Raw genomic sequence first — 22,072 nt, 5'->3', positions numbered from 1 at the left:
TGGTCATCAGGCCCCCAGCCCCAAGCACTACCGGTGCTGACTGGTCATCAGGCCCCCAGCCCCAAGCACTACCGGTGCTGACTGGTCATCAGGCCCCCAGCACTACCGGTGCTGACTGGTCATCAGGCCCCCAGCCCATCTCCCGCACTGAGCTGCAGGGAAGAAATAATCTCCATGCATGACCTGGGAAGCTCTATCCTGGGCCCACCAATATCTACTCCACTGGCTTGCTCCTACAGAGCAGCAGGGGCGGCAGGGTAGCCTAGTGGTTAGAGCGTTGGACTAGTAACCGGAAGGTTGTAAGTTCAAACCCCCGAGCTGACAAGGTACAAATCTGTCGTTCTACCCCTGTTAACCCACTGTTCCCAGGCCGTCATTGAAAATAAGAATTTGTTCTTAACTGACTTGCCTGGTTAAATAAAGGTAAAATAAATAAATAAAAAGGTGTGAGAAGAGGGGAGAAAAGAGTTGCAGACTCAGCCCTTGACACGTCACTCGCAAAGACATGCAAATGATTGAAAAAAAAGCCACCAGCTTCTACCAGAGGTAAATAAATACAAATCATTTCAGACTCTCCTTTACTCTGATCCTCTTTCCTCTCTTCTGTTGTCATTTTTCCTCCTCTCATCATGAACACTGCTCTCCAGACACTCCTAACTCCCCCCACTTCTCGCCGCCTAAACCCGAAATGAGGGAGTAAAGCTGCTTTCTAACTAAGAAACAAATCAGGTAGAGGAGGCTGGTGAGAGGAGAATGTTATCAAACATATGGAAACTACACATTTGACTCCGTTCCATTGATTCCCTTCCAGCAATTACAATGAGCCCATCCTCCTATAGCTCCTCCCACCAGCCTCTTCTGAAATCAGGGTAAAAAAAATACAAAACTAAAAGACAGATGTATACCAGGTCTGGGTTTATTACTAAGAAACAGCAGATATTGAAAGATTTCAATGCAATGTTCCCTGCAGCCACAACTCAGCATTCCAGATAAAAATTGGGAAAGAATCTATACAAACAAAACCTGGAGAGAAAGTAGACCTGGTCTGGCCTTTATCGTCATGGTAACAGTATTATACATATGTACCTGAAAACTGAGATTAAAACTACAAGCTTAAAATCTACATCCTTGATTCATATTCTTTCTATACGTATGTATATAATATACAGTTCTCTACATCATCAACAAACAAAATAATTATCCAGATCAGTATAAGTAGCACAAGTAATGATGACCTTTTTTACAATATACATTCAGTCTTTGATACAATATGAATGGACTTGATACAAAACAATTGTTAAAACAGCTCAACTTTGAATCAAACGGTGAATCACTTAATTAGCATATGTACGTAATTAGTGCCTTAGGAAAGTATTCAGACCCCTTGACCTTTTCCACATTGTTACAGCCTTATTCTAAAATGTATTAAATAGTTCCCTCCACCCTCAATCTACACACGATACTCCATAATGACAAAGCAAAAACAGACATTTTTGCTCATTTATTTCAAATAAAAAAACTTTAATATTTACACAAGTATTCAGACCCTTCACTCAGTACTTTGTTGAAGCACCTTTGGCAGTGATTACATCGAGTTTTCTTGGGTATGACACTACAAGCTTGTATTTTGGGAGTTTCTCCCATTCTTCTCTGCAGATCCTCTCAAGTTCTGTCAGGTTGGATGGGGAGCATTGCTCCTCAGCTATTTTCAGGTCTCCCCAGAGATGTTCGATGGGGTTCAAGTCCGGGTTCTGGCTGGGTCATTCAAGGACGTTGAGACTTGTCCCGAAGCCACTCCTGCATTGTCTTGGCTGTGTGCTTTGGGCCATTGTCCTGTTGGAAGGTGAACCTTCGCCCCCCCAGTCTGAGGTCCTGAGCTCTCTGGAGCATCAAGTTTCCATCAAGGAACGCTCTGTTCATCTTACCTCGATTCTGACTAGTCTCCCAGTTCCTGCCACTGAAAAATCTCCCCCCAGCATGATGCTGCCACCACTACGCTTCACCATAGGGATGGTGTCAGGTTTCCTCCAGATGTGAAGCTTGGCATTCAGGCAAAAATTTTCAATCTTGGTTTCATCAGACCAGAGAATCTTGTTTCTCATGGTCTGAGAGTCTTTAGGTGCCTTTTGGCAAACTCCAAGAGGGCTGTCATGTGCCTTTTACTGAGGAGTGGCTTCCGTCTAGCCACTCTGCCATAAAGGCCTGATTGGTGGAGTGCTGCAAAGATGGTTATCATTCTGGAAGGTTCTCCCATCTCCACAGAGGAACTCTAGAGCGCTGTCAGAGTGACCAGCAGGTTCTTGGTCACCTCCCTGACCATTGCACTTCTCTCCTGCTCAATTTGGCCGGATGGCCAGCTCTAGGAAGAGTCTTGGTGGTTCCAAACTTCTTCCATTTAAGAAGGATGGAGTTCACGGTGTTCTTGGGGGATCTTCAATGCTGCAGAAATGTGTTGGTACCCTTCCCCAGATCTGTGCCGACACAATCCTGTCTTGGAGCTCTACGGACAATTCCTTTGACCTCATGGAATGGTTTTATCTCTGACATGCACTGTCAACTCTGGGACCTTATATTGACAGGTGTGTGCCTTTCCAAATCATGTCCAATCAATTGAATTTACCACAGGTGGACTCCAATCAAGTTGTAGAAACATCTCAATGATTATCAATGGAAACAGGATGCACCTGAGCTCAATCTCGAGTCTCATAGCAAAGGGTCTGAATACTTATGTAAATAAGGTACTGTTTTGTTTGAATAAATTGATTTGTCATTGTGTGTAGATTGCTAATGATTTTTTTTATTGTTAAAGTAGATAAACAAAAACGAGACCCTCCCTCAGAAGGACTGAGGCAAACAAGATGGCCGGCCCATAACATGACCGCTGGGAAACACTGTGTCATGTTCATTAGGCACCAAACAGAAGAACACGACTGAAACAGGGTTGGACTACCCGAACTTGTCCAATAAGAAATGATTGTTTTTCATTTTCCATTGCAAAACATTTTGCTATGGTCTGCACTGTGCACTCTGATCCACTCCAAAGACTCGTACCCCCTCTTTGTTTGATATTTGCAGATCAGAATGACAAAGTCTAGGTGGAGTCGCCACCTTTTAGTTAGATCAAGAAAAGGGTAGACGGCTATAGGCCAGGGGGAGGCATTAGGGGAAGGCCCAAGGGGTTGATTCTGGACCAGGCCGTTCTCTAGGTTTCCAGTCTCGACAGTGGGTAACACAGATGTGTTCCCTGCACACATGGGTAGGTACGCTGCAACATGGGAAATTGAGTTTCCTGAAGGAGTCTGTAAGACTGAATACTGACGGACAATACACATATGGCCAGCCAAACAACAGACACACACTCCCACACCTGGACACAGAAGTGATGTGGAATGTTAATGGAACTCAACCTACTGGGCTATCAAGGATGATAAAAAATCAACAAGGTGCTTTAGATATGACACAAACACACACACAAACTACGGCAACTTCATGAATCTTGTTGGCCACACAAAAAGAATGCATGAAAGCAGAGTGGGTCAGGGTAATCTGCCTCTCTCACGTAATCTGCCTCGCTCATCACAGCTCAGACCTAAAGCTAAACGTCTGACTGTGCAAAGGAATAGGCATCGAATCAGCTCTCTTAAAGGGATAGTTCACCGAAAATGTTAAAATACGAAAATGTTCAAATAGATATTTATTAAATGTTGGGCGATCTATCACTAACTAAAGAAAAAATACAATCATTAGGCAGCAATAAGTACTGCATTGAATGGTATAAACAACAAAAACAAGCAATATTTGGCTCTACATACAAATATACGTCTGAAATGTGGGAGTGTATAAAGTGAAATGGACGTATACATCAACGACTAAAGCAAATCACCACACTTTAGTGCAAATCAACTGGTTTTTACCACCCTCTGTCTAATGCTTGGATGGACGGGTTTTGACAATCCGCGCACACCCACAGGAGGTTAAGGTGAGTCGCTTTGGCACACTGATAATAAATGAAGGAACAGGCAATGTAACATTTAGGAAAGGAGGCTGAATTACAACAGGGAGGAGACACACACACACACACACAGGTATGCATACACACGCACAATAGTCATGGCTGATTCAATGCGAAACATAATGAATGAGAAGTACAGCTGAGGATGGTGCAGCAGCGACACACACGCTCACACTAGCCAGGTTCAATCACTGCATTTCAGAGATAAACACATTAAGTCTACTCCTAAAAAACAGTCGCATGTGACTGTCGGTTGGTCGTCTGAGTAACACACGTCGTTCTGAGGGAGAAAACCGCATTACCCATGAGCCTCCTCTTCTGTGGAACTCTCCTGGGATTTACTGCCACCTGTAGAACCCAGCCAATGAGAGAGAGGAGGAGGGCATGAGTGGGGAGATGACATCACAATGGCACCGGTGAAACAAATCACAATGCATTTAGTCTTTACCTCCTGTGGGTGTACTGTATACACAGCAGATGAAGGAGAAGAGTGGGAAAAGAGCGACATACATACGCAGTAGAGAGGGATGAGATAGGGCAGGCAGAAAAGGACAGAAATATGGGACAATAGAGAGTATGAGGAAACAAATGGGCTTTCCATGCACTCTCATTCACCCGGACCTGATTGCTTTCATTTCACCTTTATTTAACCAGGGAGGCCAGTTGAGAACACCTTTATTTAACCAGGTAGGCCAGTTGAGAACACCTTTATTTAACCAGGTAGGCTAGTTGAGAACACCTTTATTTAACCAGGTAGGCTAGTTGAGAACAAGTTCTCATTTACAACTGCGACCTGGCCAAGATAAAGCAAAGCGACAAAAAAACAGAGTTTTAACACAAAAGTACAGTCTATAACACAATAGAAAAATCTATATACAGTGTGTGCAAATGGAGTAAGGAGGTAAGGCAAAAAATAGGCCATAGTAGAGAAGTAATTACAATTTAGCAAATTAACACTGGAGTGATAGATGTGCAGATGATGATGTGCAAGTAGAAATACTGGTGTGCAAAAGAGCAAAAAAAAAGTCAATAAAAACAGTATGGGGATGAGGTAGTTGGATGGGCTATTTACAGATGGGCTATGTACAGCTGCAGCGATCGGTTAGCTGCTCAGATAGCTGATGCTTGAAGTTAGTGAGGGAGAAATAAGTCTCCAACTTCAGCGATTTTTGAAATTCGTTCCAGTCATTGGCAGCAGAGAACTGGAAGGAAAGGCGGCCAAAAGGAGGAATTGGCTTTGGGGATGACCAGTGAGATATACCTGCTGGAGCGCGTGCTACGGGTGGGTGTTGCTATGGTGACCAGTGAGCTGAAATAAGGCGGCACTTTACCTAGCAAAGACTTATAGATGACCTGGAGCCAGTGGGTTTGGCGACGAATATGTAGCGCGGGCCAGCCAACGAGAGCGTACAGGTCGCAGTGGTGGGTAGTATATGTGGCTTTGGTGACAAAATGGATGGCACTGTGATAGACTGCATCCAGTTTGCTGAGTACAGTGTTGGGGGCTATTTTGTAAATGACATCATTTCGGTAGGATAGTCCGTTTTACGAGGGTATGTTTGGCAGCGTGAGTGAAGGAGGCTTTGTTGTGAAATAGGAAGCCGATTCTAGATTTCATTTTGGATTGGAGATGCTTAATATGAGTCTGGAAGGAGAGTTTACAGTCTAGCCAGACACCTAGGTATTTGTAGTTGTCCACATACTCTAAGTCAGAACCGTCCAGAGTAGTGATGCTAGTCGGGCGGGTAGCGATCGGTTGAAGAGCATGCATTTAGTTTTACTAGCATTTAAAGGCATTTGGAGGCCACGGAAGAAGTGTTGTATGGCATTGAAGCTCGTTTGGAGGTTTGTTAACACAGTGTCCAAAGAAGGGCCAGATGTATACAGTATGGTGTCGTCTGCGTAGAGGTGGATCAAGGAATCACACGCAGCAAAAGCGACATTGATATATACAGAGAAAAGAGCAGGCCTGAGAATTGAACCCTGTGGCACCCCCATAGAGACTGCCAGAGGTCCAGACAACAGGCCCTCCAATTTGACACACTGAACTCTATCTGAGAAGTAGTTGGTAAACCAGGCAGTCATTTGAAAAAACCAATGCTTGTAATCTCATGATTATATCTATCTGTGTGATACAAATAAAGGGCAAGTATTGAGAGGAAATAGTCTAAAGAAACTCTTCCATCTGAGAAGGTTCCACTCAGTAAGCGTTATTCTAGTGTCTGAGAAGGATCTGCCAAAGAGACAAACCTTTCTTAAGGTTTCAGACTTGAAATCGGCACGCTCAATCTTCCCATAAACCATTAATTGATGTCAATGGGAGACTTCCGTGAACATTCAAGTGTAGTGTGTGGATCTCAAGTCTGAATAAAGCCCTTAATGACTGACTGTAAAGAAAATGCCTAGACTGTTTAATTCTCTCTCTCAATGCCTTGGTAACCTTTCAGAGAGAGAGAGTGTGTGTGTACGATTGATGTCATGCTACTGAGAAGACCAAAGCTGTGTTCAAATACCCATACTAACATTCTGTATACTACATCATTAATGAGTATATACACTGCTCCAAAAAATAAAGGGAACACTTAAACAAAACAATGTAACTCCGAGTCAATCACACTTCTGTGAAATCAAACTGTCCACTTAGGAAGCAACACTGATTGACAATACATTTCACATGCTGCAAATGGAATAGACAACAGGTGGAAATTCTAGGCAATTAGCAAGACACCCCCAACAAAGGAGTGGTTCTGCAGGTGGCAACCACAGACCACTTCTCAGTTCCTATGCTTCCTGGCTGATGTTTTGGTCACTTTTGAATGCTGCCGGTGCTTTCACTCTAGTGGTAGCATGAGACGGAGTCTACAACCCACACAAGTGGCTCAGGTAGTGCAGCTCATCCAGGATGGCACATCAATGCGAGCTGTGGCAAGAAGGTTTGCTGTGTCTGTCAGGGTAGTGTCCAGAGCATGGAGGCGCTACCAGGAGACAGGCCAGTACATCAGGAGATGTGGAGGAGGCCGTAGGAGGGCAACAACCCAGCAGCAGGACTGCTACCTCCACCTTTGTGCAAGGAGGATCAGGAGGAGCACTGCCAGAGCCCTGCAAAATGACCTCCAGCAGGCCACAAATGTGCATGTGTCTGCTCAAACGGTCAGAAACAGACTCCATGAGGGTGGTATGAGGTCCCGACGTCCACAGGTGGGGGTTGGGCTTACAGCCCAACACCGTGCAGGACGTTTGGCATTTGCCAGAGAACACCAAGATTGGCAAATTTGCCACTGGCGCCCTGTGCTCTTCACAGATGAAAGCAGGTTCACACTGAGCACGTGACAGACGTGACAGAGTCTGGAGACGCCGTGGAGAACGTTCTGCTGCCTGCAACATCCTCCAGCATGACCGGTTTGGCGGTGGGTCAGTCATGGTGTGAGGTAACGCCAGAGGTAGCCTGACTGCCATTAGGTACCGAGATGAGATCCTCAGACCCCTTGTGAGACCATATGCTGGTGCGGTTGACCCTGGGTTCCTCCTAATGCAAGACAATGCTAGACCTCATGTGGCTGGAGTGTGTCAGCAGTTCCTGCAAAAGGAAGGCATTGATGCTATGGACTGGCCCGCCCGTTCCCCAGACCTGAATCCAATTGAGCACATCTGGCACATCATGTCTCGCTCCATCCACCAACGCCACGTTGCACCACAGACTGTCCAGGAGTTGGCGGATGCTTTAGTCCAGGTCTGGGAGGAGATCCCTCAGGAGACCATCCGCCATCTCGTCAGGAGCATGCCCAGGCGTTGTAGGGAGGTCATACAGGCACGTGGAGGCCACACACACTACTGAGCCTCATTTTGACTTGTTTTAAGGACATTACATCAAAGTTGGATCAGTCTGTAGTGGGGTTTTCCACTTTAATTTTGAGTGTGACTCCAAATCCAGACCTCCATGGGTTGATACATTTGATTTCCATTGATCATTGTTGTGTGATTTTGTTGTCAGCACATTCAACTACGTAAAGAAAAAAGTATTTAATAAGAATATTTCATTCATTCAGATCTAGGATGTGTTATTTTAGTGTTCCCTTTATTTTTTTGAGCAGTGTATTATGAGTTCATTTTAGTATACTGTAAATGAACGGTATCATTTCAGTTGAGCATACTAGCGCTTCGCCTGTCTACCGGAAGTTGATGGTGTTGCTATGCAACCTCTTGACAGCTTGTTAGCACAACAAATTAATAGCTAGTCATTTTATGATTTCGGGTGTGTTTGTCAATTCAATTTGGAGTGCCAGAGAGCGGTCAATTCGTAAAATCAGAGCATTTTGCTCTCGGAGAGTTCAGAGTCACTCTGGCCAAGGAGTAGGGTTGATCTGAGCATTCTGACCTTACAACGGCAGTCAAGCACCCAAGCTAACAATCTAACACGACCATCGGTCCCAGGCATGGTCTTCGTGATACGGCCCACCGGCCAGGAGGCTCGAGGCAGCTGAGGGTCCACCATCATTACTACTTGGCCAATTTCCAGGCTGGCCATTTCTCTCCACCATTTCCCTCTGTGCTGTAGACTTGGTAGGTAATCCTGAATGAATCGGGCCCAGAAATGGTCAGCTAAGATCTGGCTGTGTCGCCAACGAGGTTGGTATCAGCATACATGACTTGAGGAAGTGACGCATCTTGGCGTCCCATCAAGAGCATATTCGGTGTAACCGGATCGGGGTCAGCGATGTCTGCAGAGAGATATCCCAAGGGTTTGGAGTTCAGAATCCCTTCCACCTCTCTCAGGACGGTCCTCAAGACAGTTTCAGTGACAGTTTGGTCCCCCAGGACGACTCGTAAGGCCATCTTTACAGATTTGATCTCTCTCCTCCAAAATGATGAGCTCCTGGAGGGTTACATTTTAATGAGATTTGTTGGTCCATCAGCTGATCTTGGAGGCTGGGTTCCATGGCTTGGAAAGCTTCCTACAACCTGGCTTCTCCGGCCTTGAAGTTTGTACCTCTGTCAGCCAGGATCTCGTAGGGTTTCGCCGGTCGGGAGATAAACCGCCGTAGGGCCATGAGGAAGGCTTCCGTATCCAAACTCTCCAGTAGGTCCAGGTGGACACATCTGGTTGTCAAACACTTGAAGAGAATGCCCCAGCGCTTTTCCACTCGACAACTAGCTTGATCATCAAGGGGCCAAAGCAATCTACTCTAGGGTGGTTTAAGGAGGCGCAAGCGAGCAGGGGGTAAATCTGCCATTTTGGGCACTGTGGCTCCGGCCCGCCATCTCTGACATTCTACGCAGGCGTATTGGTGCTTACGAATGACTCCTCGTCCTCCAAGTATCCAGTACTTCCGCCTCATCTCCCCATAGACCCTCTCTGGCCCTGGGTGGAGAAGCCTCTCATCCTAACTCTTGATGAGGAGCCTGGTAAGAGGGTGTCTGGAGTCAAGGATAATTGGGTGGATAGCATCGGGGTCCAAAACATCTGCTTGGCCAGCCTCCCTCCGACTCCGATCACTCCAAGGATTTGATCATAGTCTGGGGCGAGAGAGAGAAGACGGCTCTCCTTAGCAACTTCCCTACCGGCTTTCAGAGCTTTTAGCTCCTCAGGGAAGAACACCTCACTCTGACCATTTTACTCACCCTAGCAGAGGTGGTTAGGCTGTTTTCACGTAATCCAGATCATTGGTAACTGTGCTGCTGGCAACAATTTAATGACTCTTTGTTTGGCAACATTTACGGACACTACCCATATTCAACAGGTGTTGAGCGTTCGTAAATTCACCAGTTATTTTGCACTCTGGCACACTCTGAAATCGGAGTCGATAGCCAGAATTAACAATGTCCATTGAGAACACACTTAGCTAAGAATGGTGTGAATAATCAAGTCAATAAACATTGGGCAGTTAGTTAGCATATAGTTATACTGCCTGGCAAGTTTGATGTATTAGCCAACTAACGTTAGGTAACTAGTTGCAGTATTGCTTTGCGCAATACAGGATAGCTAACAAATTGTCAGCCAAATGTGTAATGTAACTTATTTGAAAAGTAATTTCTTTATTAGATTGCTTGAACTAATTATGATGAATGTTAAGCAATGAATTTGTAACCACTTCGCAATTTTCTTCAAATCTGAAAATTTGAAGCCACGCCCATTTTCTGAAGAATTGCATTATGGGCCCTAAAAGCACAGAAATAGTGTCTACTGCTTGTATCCTTAGTATATTGGAAAATTTAGTACGACATCCAGTAACTTTTGGCATACTAACTATATCCATACTATGACCAACAAGCATACTACATACTCATTTTCCGCCACAAATAGTACAGTTAGTATGAGTATTCGAACACAGCTCATGACTCTTACCTCATGCACACAGAAAACACTAACAGTAGTTGTCAATGTTGTCAAAGAAAGAAAAGTTTGCAGGGAACTCTGGAGTGGCCAGAGGAAAGGGGAGTGGCCAGAGGACAGGGGAGTGGCCAGAGGACAGGGGAGTGGCCAGAGGACAGGGGAGAAAAGGAAGAGAAAAAAGAGAGAAGTCTTAGTTCACCCAAAGAGCGTACACAGTAAAGGTTATACATGAGATACGTAACAACAAATATTATCATAATTCAATCTTCAGTTATGTATGTCATCATTCTAGCCTATGGTGTTAGTATATGGGGGTCTGGGGAGGTGTGTGTGTGGTGTACAGTATGTATGTACAGTTGAAGTCGGAAGTTTACATACACTTAGGTTGGAGTGATTAAAACTCATTTTCCAACCACTCCACACATTTCTTGTTAACAAACTATAGTTTTGGCAAGTCGGTTAGGACAGCTACTTTGTGCATGACACAAGTCATTTTTCCAACAATTGTTTACAGACAGATTATTTCACTTAGAATTCACCGTATCACAATTCCAGTGGGTCAGAAGTTCACAACTACTAAGTTGACTGTGCCTTTAAACAGCTTGGAAAAGTCCAGAAAATGATGTCATGGCTTTAGAAGCTTCTGATAGGCTAATTGACATCATTTGAGTCAATCGGAGGTGTACCTGTGGATGTACTTCAACCTACAAACTCAGTGCCTCTTTGCTTGACAACATGGAAAAATCAAAAGAAATCAGCCAAGACCTCAGAAAAAAATGTAGACCTCCACAAGTCTAGTTCATCCTTGGGAGAAATTCCCAAATGCCTGAAGGTTCTATGTTCATCTGTACAAACAATAGTACGCAAGTATAACACCATGGGACCACGCTGCCGTCATACCGCTCAGGAAGGAGACACGTTCTGTCTCCTAGAGATGAACGTACTTTGGTGCGAAATGTGCAAATCAATCCCAGAACAACAGCAAAGGATTTTGTGAAGATGCTGGAGGAAACAGGTACAAAAGTATCTATATCCGCAGTAAAACGAGTCCTATATCGACATATACCTGAAAGGCCACTCAGCAAGGAAGAAGCCACTGTTCCAAAACCGCCATAAAAAAGCCAGAGTTTGCAACTGTATATGGGGACAAAGATTGTACTTTTTGGATAAATGTCCTCTGGTCTGATGAAACAAAAATAAAGCTGTTTGGACATTGTGACCATCGTTATGTTTGGAGGAAAAAGGGGGAGGCTTGCAAGCTGAAGGTCATGTTGTGGGGGTGCTTTGCTGCAGGAGGGTCTGGTGCACTTCACAAAATAGATGGCATCATGAGGCAGGAAAATGATGTGGATTTATTGAATCAACATCTCAAGACATCAGTCAGGAAGTTAAAGCTTGGTTGCAAATGGGTAATCCAAATTGACAATGACCACAAGCATACTTCAAAAGTTGTGGCAAAATGGCTTAAGGACAACAAAGTCAAGGTATTGGAGTGGTCATCACAAAGCCCTGACCTCAATCCTATAGAACATTTGTGGGCAGAACTGAAAATACATGTGTGAGCAAGGAGGCCAACAAACCTGACTCAGTTACACCAGCTCTGTCAGGAGGAATGGGCCAACATTCGCCCAACTTATTGTGGGAAGCTTGTGGAAGGCTACCTGAAACGTTTGACCCAAGTTAAACAATTTAAAGGCAATGCTACCAAATACTAGTTGAGTCTATGTAAACTTCTGACCCACTGGGAATGTGATGAAAGAAATAAAAGCTGAAATAAATCACTCTACTATTATTCTGACATTTCACATTATTAAAATAAAAGTAGTGATCCTAACAGACCTAAAACAGGGAATTTGTACGAAGATTAAATGTCAGGAATTGTGAAAAACTGAGTTTAAATGTAAACTTCCGACTTCAATTGTATGTCTATGTGACCTACCTTGCGTGGTGATGTTCCTCTCGTTGAGCAGCTTGGTCTGACTGTTAGGCAGGATCTTGATTTCAGAAGGGTCTGGGCTCTGGCCAACACGTGACGCCATCAGAGCATTCAGGTACTGCATGCGAGTCACCTGGCAGAGGGAGGGCACTGTGAGTCTGACACACACACACACGACACTCACACGTATTCTAACACAGACACACCCTCACCCGTATGAGCTGCAGGTCAGTGAGGGCACGGACGGTGTAGTCAGGACAGTAGCTGGACGAGCTGGTGGCATCTCTCAACTCAAACGGATCCCTGGGAGAACGACGCTGGGTCGACACTGGAGACTGGTGCACTGGACACACATACAAGTGCATCAAACAAACGTACACACACACACACACACACACTGACGGTGGTGTTGCACTGAAGTTCACAGGAATCTCAAGGGACACAACACCTGTGTCAGCTCATTGAAATACAGCCTCACAACACCTGTGTCAACTCACTGAAATACAGCCTCACAACACCTGTGTCAACTCACTGAAATACAGCCTCACAACACCTGTGTCAACTCACTGAAATACAGCCTCACAACACCTGTGTCAGCTCATTGAAATACAGCCTCACAACACCTGTGTCAGCTCATTGAAATACAGCCTCACAACACCTGTGTCAACTCACTGAAATACAGCCTCACAACACCTGTGTCAGCTCATTTTGTGCTTCCCTATCAAACTGTGCCACCACATTGAAATACAGCCTCATATGACACTAACTTTGCGTTATGTAATCAAATATAAAAAAACAACAGAATGCAACATGCAACACTGGTAGCCTGGAACTCGAGATAAAAGCCCTAGCTAGCGAATGTTGTGGTGTGATACATCAGAAACAATAGAATGCAACATGCAACACTGGTAGCCTGGAACTCGAGATAAAAGCCCTAGCTAGCGAATGTTGTGGTGTGATACATCAGAAACAATAGAATGCAACATGCAACACTGGTAGCCTGGAACTCGAGATAAAAGCCCTAGCTAGCGAATGTTGTGGTGTGATACATCAGAAACAATAGAATGCAACATGCAACACTGGTAGCCTGGAACTCGAGATAAAAGCCCTAGCTAGCGAATGTTGTGGTGTGATACATCAGAAACAATAGAATGCAACATGCAACACTGGTAGCCTGGAACTCGAGATAAAAGCCCTAGCTAGCGAATGTTGTGGTGTGATACATCAGAAACAATAGAATGCAACATGCAACACTGGTAGCCTGGAACTCGAGATAAAAGCCCTAGCTAGCGAATGTTGTGGTGTGATACATCAGAAACAATAGAATGCAACATGCAACACTGGTAGCCTGGAACTCAAGATAAAAGCCCTAGCTAGCGAATGTTGTGATGTGATACATCAGAAACAATAGAATGCAACATGCAACACTGGTAGCCTGGAACTCAAGATAAAAGCACCTAGCTAGCGAATGTTGTGGTGTGATACATCAGAAACAATAGAATGCAACATGCAACACTGGTAGCCTGGAACTCAAGATAAAAGCCCTAGCTAGCGTGTGGTGTGATACATCAGAGGGCTGTGTTCATTAGGCATGAAACGGAAGAAAATGTACCCCCCCCCCCCAAAAAAAACACTCATTATTGTTTTCCATTGTGAAACGTTAATTATTTTTTTATTCCGTTGAGACCCCTATGTGACGTTAAAGGATGTGGATTGTCGTTCAAGTGCCGTCTGTAAATCCAAATGTTGTAACCGCCACGCTAGACTTGCCATCATCTTGCTGCTTCTACGATCTGGAAATGTGCAATCTAAATCAGGTCCTGACATTTTTACCCCTGCCACATTAAGTAGTCAGAGTGGCCTGAAGTTTCTGCATATGAATGTAAGAGGTATTCTGCCGAAGTATGATTTTGTGAAAATATGGATTAAAACGGCCGTCCCTGACGTATTTATGCTTTCTGAAACTGGGTAAAAAATATATATTTACAGACATAAATATTGGTATAAATGGTTACAATGTTTTTTCATGTAGATGGTAAATCTAAGGGTGGTGGTGTTGCTGTATACGCAAGTTCTCAGCGGTCGATCTGACTTCTGTTATTAAAACTAAGCAATTTGAATATTTGTCTTTGAACCTAAACCTCGGCTCATCTTTAAATATTGTTGTATCTTGTTGTTATTGACCTCCATCTGCTACTGTTGGCTCTCTGGATTGTATTTTTAGAACTGTGATCACAGCATGTCAACTCTGAGTTTGTCTTGATGGGTGATCTGAATCAGGATTGGTTAACCAGCCATGACTAAGCATTTTTGGCTACGGAATGTGTGGTCGACCAGCTTCATTATTGCAACAACTAAATCGATGTTAAATGAAGATGATTGTTTGAAGAAATGACAAATTCTCTCTCAGTATACATGAATTTCCACTACATTTTTGGCAACGAGGAGAAGATCTGCAACTTCACCTGTTGACCACTCCTGAAGATCTGTGTAAACTGGGCACAGGGGTACAGGGGATCCGAAATTGGGATCTCAGGGAAACCGCACCCATGATAGAGCAGCTGGACCCGCCTAAGATCTGAGAGGAAGTGGACGCGGGTGGATGCCAGATACCAAAATTAGTACTGAGAGAGGTAGGCTTAGACAATCTATCAATAAGTGATGAAAATGTAAAAATAAGAAGCCCTGTTGAGGGTATGCTCAGAGCGAGGTCTTCCTTAAGAGGGTCACAGCTGAGGTAACTAGCAGGACTGAGTTGAGTTGATAAGAATGTTCTTAAGTGAGTTATCCTCAGACATGTGTGTTAAATTAGCCAGTTGCGGGTAACCAAAAGTCCATATTCGTGGTACTGGGTTGATCAGGACCGGTGAGGGTAATGTGTAGAGCGAGGAACTAGAGCGCGAGTGAACTTGCGAGTGAACTCGGCTTGGTGAAGCTCATTGAACGAGGGACTAGAGTGCAGGTGATGCCTTACGAGGGCATCTGGCTTGGTGAAGTTCAAATTATAACATGGAATGTTTTGATAAATGAGGTAAACAAGTATGCCCTTACTATCGTTAGATGTTATTGCGAGTGTTTTGATATTCCTGGTACTTGGATTGGATTTTTGGGACCGTGTTACATTGTTAGATAGGAGACATGGGTACTCTGTAGGTAGATTTTCAGATTTGGATAGACATAAAATAATCTATTCCACAGTAGGCAATATCCCCGGGTGGATACAACACCCCGTTTTGGGACCACTAATATTTTGATGAAGGACAGGTTTCCCTGTTCATATAGACAGGGTTTGAAATCTAAAAACAGCGCTAATCGGTTTTTCCTCGTCTGTCTCATCCCCCTGTGTGTCCTGTGTTCGTGAGTGTGATATGAGAGTGTGGAAATAAGTGTTCATTTGGAGTTTAGATAATAAGTTATAGAAAGTCTAGAGTCTTGTTGATGATATGTGTGGAGCATTATTCCCATTAACAGCCGGGCAGCGTCCAGGAAACTAAAGTTCTACCTTAATGCTTAACGTGAGGACCTAAGATTTCCTATGTTATACATGGAAATGTGTATAATAAGCTGATTTTCAAAAATCCCACAGCATTATAATTGGGTTATTTGTGGGATTTACTTGTCATTTCGATAGGCATTGGTTCTATCTTACTGACTCAAATCTGGGTTTGATTGCAATTCAACTATTGCCAAGTTTTTCTTAGATATAGCAAGTGTTCGTTATAAGATGTAAACTGAACGTTTTAGCAGCTTGTTTAGATCAAATTGAAAGGATAATTTATTCAACATGAATAGAGGGACTATTTCGAGGTAGTAATTTTGTGTGTTGCATACTGAGAATGGGGTCGTATTTGAATCACTGAATCATCACTGAATCAAATATTAATAATATGGATATGAACTGAATATATGCTTGTCAACAACAGCCAGTGTTTGTTTTATTACCTGTAGCCTAATCTGACGGACTGTTACCTAAATCTAATGCATTCAAATAATAGCTGATTGGCAATTGCGATAGAGCTGTGATCATGATAAAACAAGGCTATAACAGCAATGGATCGAAGTTGTGGGTAGTTAGAGGCTGTAGTATTGAGCCCATCGAAATGTGTCTTTTCCTGAAGAATTGTCTGACGTATTTTATACATTTGGCTCATTACAGGTTAATCTTAAAATCATAGACATTTAATAAGTGTAAAGCAGAGGTTGGTATTACAAATATAGATGAATATTGTTGGGATAGACCACAACGTAAACATTGCCTTCTAGTAAGGAGAGAATAATCGTGTTTTGGTTTATTTTATATTATAACCTTACGATGGGTGACAGTGACATTGATGTGTTGACAGGACGTGAGTGGTACATGTTATTAGTGTTTTTTTTGGGATAGCACCTAATAATGCCATATTTTAGTAATTTGAAGAAGCCGAGGTTTCAATACTAGGTTACATTAGGCTGAAGAAATTCGGCTTGTCACCAAAAGCACTCACAAACTTCTACAGATGCACAATCGAGAGCATCCTGGCGGGCTGTATCACCGCCTGGTATGGCAACTACACCGCCCTCAACCGTAAGGCTCTCCAGAGGGTAGTGAGGTCTGCACGACGCATCACCGGGGGCAAACTACCTGCCCTCCAGGACACCTACACCACCCGATGCTACAGGAAGGCCATAAAGATCATCAAGAACATCAACCACCCGAGCCACTGCCTGTTCACCCCGCTGTCATCCAGAAGGCGAGGTCAGTACAGGTGCATCAAAGCTGGGACCGAGAGACTGAAAAACAGCTTCTATCTCAAGGCCATCAGACTGTTAAACAGCCACCACTAACATTGAGTGGCTGCTGCCAACACACTGTCAATGACACTGACTCAACTCCAGCCACTTTAATAATGGGAATTGATGGGAAATGATGTAAATATATCACTAGCCACTTTAAACAATGCTACCTTATATAAATGTTACTTACCCTACATTATTCATCTCATATGCATACGTATATACTGTACTCGATATCATCTACTGTATCTTGCCTATGCTGCTCTGTACCATCACTCATTCATATTTCGCTACACTCGCATTAACATCTGCTAACCATGTGTATGTGACAAATACAATTTGATTTGATTTGACATTATTGCGATTGAAATAGATTAGCTGCGGTTGAAGGCGAGCAGGCTGTAAGGGAAGCATTGGGACATTTGGGACATTTGGAGCAGAGGTATGAGAAATGTTCTTTGACAGTTTCTGATTATTGTTGCTCGGTTTTAGAGTTTGGGTAACAGCTGTGAATTGGAGCAGGAAGGTAATGTCATTTTAAACAGTCATCTGTTTCCATTACGTGGAACAGTGGCAGGTATTTCAAGTCAATGTTTTAATATTGAACTGCTGACAGCACCAACTAATTCAACAGGTTAAAATGATAAGATTACCAGAAAGGGGCTCTCTGATTGTTTACCATAAGGTGTCTATTCCACTTAACTTCTCTAGGGTAGGGGGCAGCATTCAGAATTTTGGATGAAAAGCATGCCCAAATTAAAAGGTCTGCTACTCGGGCCCAGAATATATGATATGCATATAACTGGTAGATTTGGATAGAAAACACTCTAAAGTTTCCAAAACTGTTAAAATAGTGTCTGAGTTTAACAGAACTGATTTCAGGAAGTTTGTTGTTGTTGGTTTTGTAGTTTTCTATTCAATACCATTACAGTATCCATTGACTCAGGACTCAATTTGCAGTTCCTATGCCTTCCACTAGACGTCAACCGTCTTTAGAAATGGTTTCAGGCTTGTATTCTGATAAATGAGGGAGTAAGACCAGTCTGAATAAGTGGACCCTGACATGTCACATATCTTTTTCATGCGCAACCCTGGGAGAGTGCATTTCTTGTTTACCTTTTATATAGGACGTTATTGTCCGGTTGAAATATTATAGATCATTTAGGCTAAAAAACAACCTGAGGATTGAATATAAACATCGTTTGACATGTTTCTATGAACTTTACGGATACAATTTAGATTTTGTGTCTGCCTGTTTTGACTGCGTTTGAGCCTGAAGAAAATTCACAAGAAGTGAATCTTTAAACCTATGTAAAATATGTTTTGTTTTCTGAATTTTTATAATGAGTATTTCTGTATTTGAATTTGGCGCTCTGCAATCTCACTGGATGTTGGCCAGATGGGACGCTAGCGTCCCACATACCCTAGAGAGGTTAACGGAACACTATTATCTGATGTGTTTTGAGTAGGATTTTTTTCCTGAAGGAAGTCCACTACAGTATGTATGTTACAGGAGCTCCCACATTAAATAAGTCCTGGCAAATTGTTTGTTTTTACCTTACATTATGAATATTTGTTAGTGTTTTTAATGCTTTGTCTGATTTATTGTGAGTGGTCCATTTCATTTGGTTTAGTGGGTTTTTCACAGGTTAGAGCCAAGTTATTTTAAAAGGGGCACAAATGTAATTTTTGAAGTTTTTATTTTCTGAGTTAATTGAACGCGTTAATTATTTTATAAGAAATGTACTGTATAAACTTACTGTAATCTGGAATATGAAATGTATTACTGTTTTTAAATAATTGATCAAATAGAGAAAGAAACACTTATTTGAAGGGTTTGAATGAGATTTGACCTCTGTCCTGACTTTCTAGTGTGGTTTGATCACCCTCACTGGAAAGCCCGAGAGACGTTGGGTGATGATTTAACTTTTCATGGCTGGGGGGCAGTATTGAGCAGCTTGGATGAATAAGGTGCCTAAAGTAAACGGTCTGCTCCTCAGTCTCAGTTTCTAATATATGCATTTTATTAGTATTGGATAGAAAACACTCTAAAGTTTCTAAAACTGTTTGAATGATGTCTGTGAGTATAACAGAACTCATATGGCAGGCAAAATCCTGAGTTGAAATCAAAACAGGAAGTCAGAAATCTGAACTTTGTATGTATTCACCAGAGTCCCCAATGAAATCCCCTTGAGATATTAATGATGTTGCACTGCAAATGGCGGGACACTAATCCGGAACTGGGGTTCCACTAGATGTCAACCATCAATAGAAATTATAATGAGACTTTATTGATGTTGTGGGAGTGAATGATAGCAGAATCAGTCAGGTGTCTGGCAGTCAGCCATTTTCTGATCATGTTTATTCCTCGTGGTAGTCACTTGTGGTCCATTGCTCATGAAGATAAGAAGGAGTACTCCGGTTGGAACTTTATTTAAGCTATATGTTAAAAATATCCTAATGAATGATTCTGTCCTTAGTTTGAAATGTTTCTTCGACCGGTAATAATCACCTTTGAAGTTTTTGTCAAACGAAGGTATTTGGACATAAATAACAGATATTTTCGAACAGAACAAACATTTATTGTGGACCTGGGATTCCAGGAGGGCTTTCTGATGTAGATCATCAAAGGTAAGGGAATATTTATCATGTAATTTCTTGTTTATGTTGACGCCATCTTTGCGGCTGTGGTGTTTCTGAACGCTGTCTCAGATTATTGCATGGGTTTCTTAAAAAAAAAAAAAGACACAGCGGTTGCCTTAAGGAGAGGTATATCTATAATTCCATGTGTATAACTTGTATTATCATATTACATTTATGATGAGTATTTATGTTGAATCAACATGGCTATGCACAATCACTGGATGTTTTGGAACTAGTGAATGTAACGCGCCAATGTAAACTCAGATTCTCTGATATAAATATGAACTTTATCAAACAAAACATGCATGTATTGTGTAACATGAGGTCCTATGAGTGTCATCTGATGAAGATTATCAAAGGTTAGTGATTAATTTGATCTCTATTTGTGCTTTTTCTCTCTCTCTTTGGCTGGCAAAATTGGCTGTGTATTTTAGTGAGTTGTTGGTGACCTAACATAATCGTTTGTGGTGCTTTCCCCGTAAATCCTATTTGAAATCGGACACTGTGGTGGGATTAACAACAAGACTACCTTGAAAACGATATAAAATACATGTAACGTTTGAGGAATTTTAATTATGAGATTTCTGTTCTTTTAAATATGGCACCCTGTACTTTCACTGGACGTTGTTATATCGCTCCCAGTAACGGGATCTCAGCCATAAGAAGTTAAAGGTCATATGTAATACTGATTTGAAGGAAATGTGTAATACTGATAATTATGTAGTATAAATTAATAGTTCTGTGATTCGGACCACGAGAGAAGGATATACCTGTCTCTAGTCTATTTTACTATGAGCACATTTTTTTCTTTATGGAGTTAAAAGGTAGTAATTATAATTTGATTTGCAGTGTTGTTTTTACACATTAATCACGTTGGGAGTCATGTGTGTAAACTTCAATCCAAAAACCCTCAGAGGACTGGTAATTCCCCCATTTTGACACCTCGAGTGATATGTAAAAGTGCATTGAGGGATATGTAGCAGTGTATTGAGTGATATGTAGCAGTGTATCGAGTGATATGTAGCAGTGTATCGAGTGATGTCTGAAGGAGTGGATTGTTGTGTTGTTTGTTTCTATACAAATCTCACCAGATTGGGTCTGCTGAATGATCGAGATTACTCCCTAAATTCCTGATCCTGTGACTCGGCGATGAGGTCGACAGTGTGATAGGGGAGTATAAGCCAAGTTGAAAAATGGTTTCAACATTATTGAAACCATTTATTTTCTTTGACATTTGTCTTAGAACTTTGCATTGAGAATATTGGTAGTAGTAATAATTTGTCATACAGAAAATATTTTGTTTGGTTTCTTGAATTTGTCTGGATTTCTTGAACCGGAAATGCCTAATTTTGTTCTGATCTGTCCTCTCTCTCAATGGTATCTAGATGCATGGAAGGGACAATTTGACCAAACGGCGTGGACCTCAAAACCCCCTCTAACCGTCTGAAGAAAGTTCAATAGGGCCCTGTCCTGCACCATTTCTATCGAGAGACCTGAGTCCGAGCCAGCAACCTGTACACAGCATCCAATCCAAGATATCAACTGCTTTTCTCTCTCGGGAGTGCGACAGGAGTCCACGTGGAGTGAGCATGGAGAGAGATCAGATCCAAAACGTCTCTCATGTTGCTTGTAATACTGGTTGGCAAATGGACAAGACATAATAGGCATTAGTGGTGGGGCTCAGGTCAGACAGTCTGTCTGAGAAAATTTGATTATTCCTTAGACATTGAAATTGGGACATTATCATGGCCATCCACTTTGAACTGTGAAGCTCTCTGAAGAAGACAACGAAGAAACGGAAGAAGATTGAGTGCCGGGGAAAGGGGTGTGGTTGGTCAACTGTGCCTGTAATTGATTTAGACGGGTCTAAAATGGTTTATTTTGGGGTATCAGGTTGATTGAGGTCAACACACTGCTAAATGTATAGAAATATAGGTGAAGCATGCATTGAGATACTGATCTGTGATGAGAAAGTTAATGTGACACACATACAGACACATGCATACATTGTGATATTGTTGTATGGTGGTATTATATATTTTGTATCGTAGATATGTAGTGGTGTAATAATGTTATATGATGTATTGTTTTATCTTTTGTTTTATGTGTAATGTAAGTGCCTTAATGTGTTTGTACCCCAGGAAGAGTAGTTGCTGCCTCGGCAGCAGCTAATGGGGATCCATAATAAACCCCAGGAAGAGTAGTTGCTGCCTTGGCAGCAGCTAATGGGGATCCATAATAAACCCCAGGAAGAGTAGTTGCTGCCTCGGCAGCAGCTAATGGGGATCCATAATAAACCCCAGGAAGAGTAGTTGCTGCCTTGGCAGCAGCTAATGGGGATCCATAATAAACCCCAGGAAGAGTAGTTGCTGCCTCG

The 22,072-nt window shown here is 42.6% G+C and overlaps 1 protein-coding gene across 2 annotated transcripts in view; it reads right to left on the bottom strand.

Moving 5' to 3' along the window:
* Window positions 1–897: 897 nt before the first annotated feature.
* The window catches only part of LOC109873948 (metal transporter CNNM3-like), a 31,886-nt gene continuing 10,711 nt past the window's right edge, over window positions 898–22,072 (bottom strand). The window contains exons 10-13 of one of the 2 annotated variants that reach the window (XM_031809613.1): window positions 12,492–12,622; window positions 12,283–12,412; window positions 10,356–10,424; window positions 898–4,360 (exon numbers count right to left, since the gene is read on the bottom strand). In XM_031809613.1, coding sequence (XP_031665473.1) covers window positions 10,375–10,424; window positions 12,283–12,412; window positions 12,492–12,622 — 311 coding nt within the window. In that variant the 3' untranslated portion in view covers window positions 898–4,360; window positions 10,356–10,374. The remainder of the gene's footprint in view (window positions 4,361–10,355; window positions 10,425–12,282; window positions 12,413–12,491; window positions 12,623–22,072) is intronic. The other variant, XM_020465649.2, reaches the window with a different exon arrangement.

This window comes from Oncorhynchus kisutch, linkage group LG29 (genome assembly GCF_002021735.2).
Source record: "Oncorhynchus kisutch isolate 150728-3 linkage group LG29, Okis_V2, whole genome shotgun sequence".
Classification (NCBI taxonomy): Eukaryota; Metazoa; Chordata; class Actinopteri; order Salmoniformes; family Salmonidae; genus Oncorhynchus; species Oncorhynchus kisutch.
Note: the sequence above shows the minus strand (reverse complement) of the source record. Positions and strands in the feature narration are given on the sequence as shown.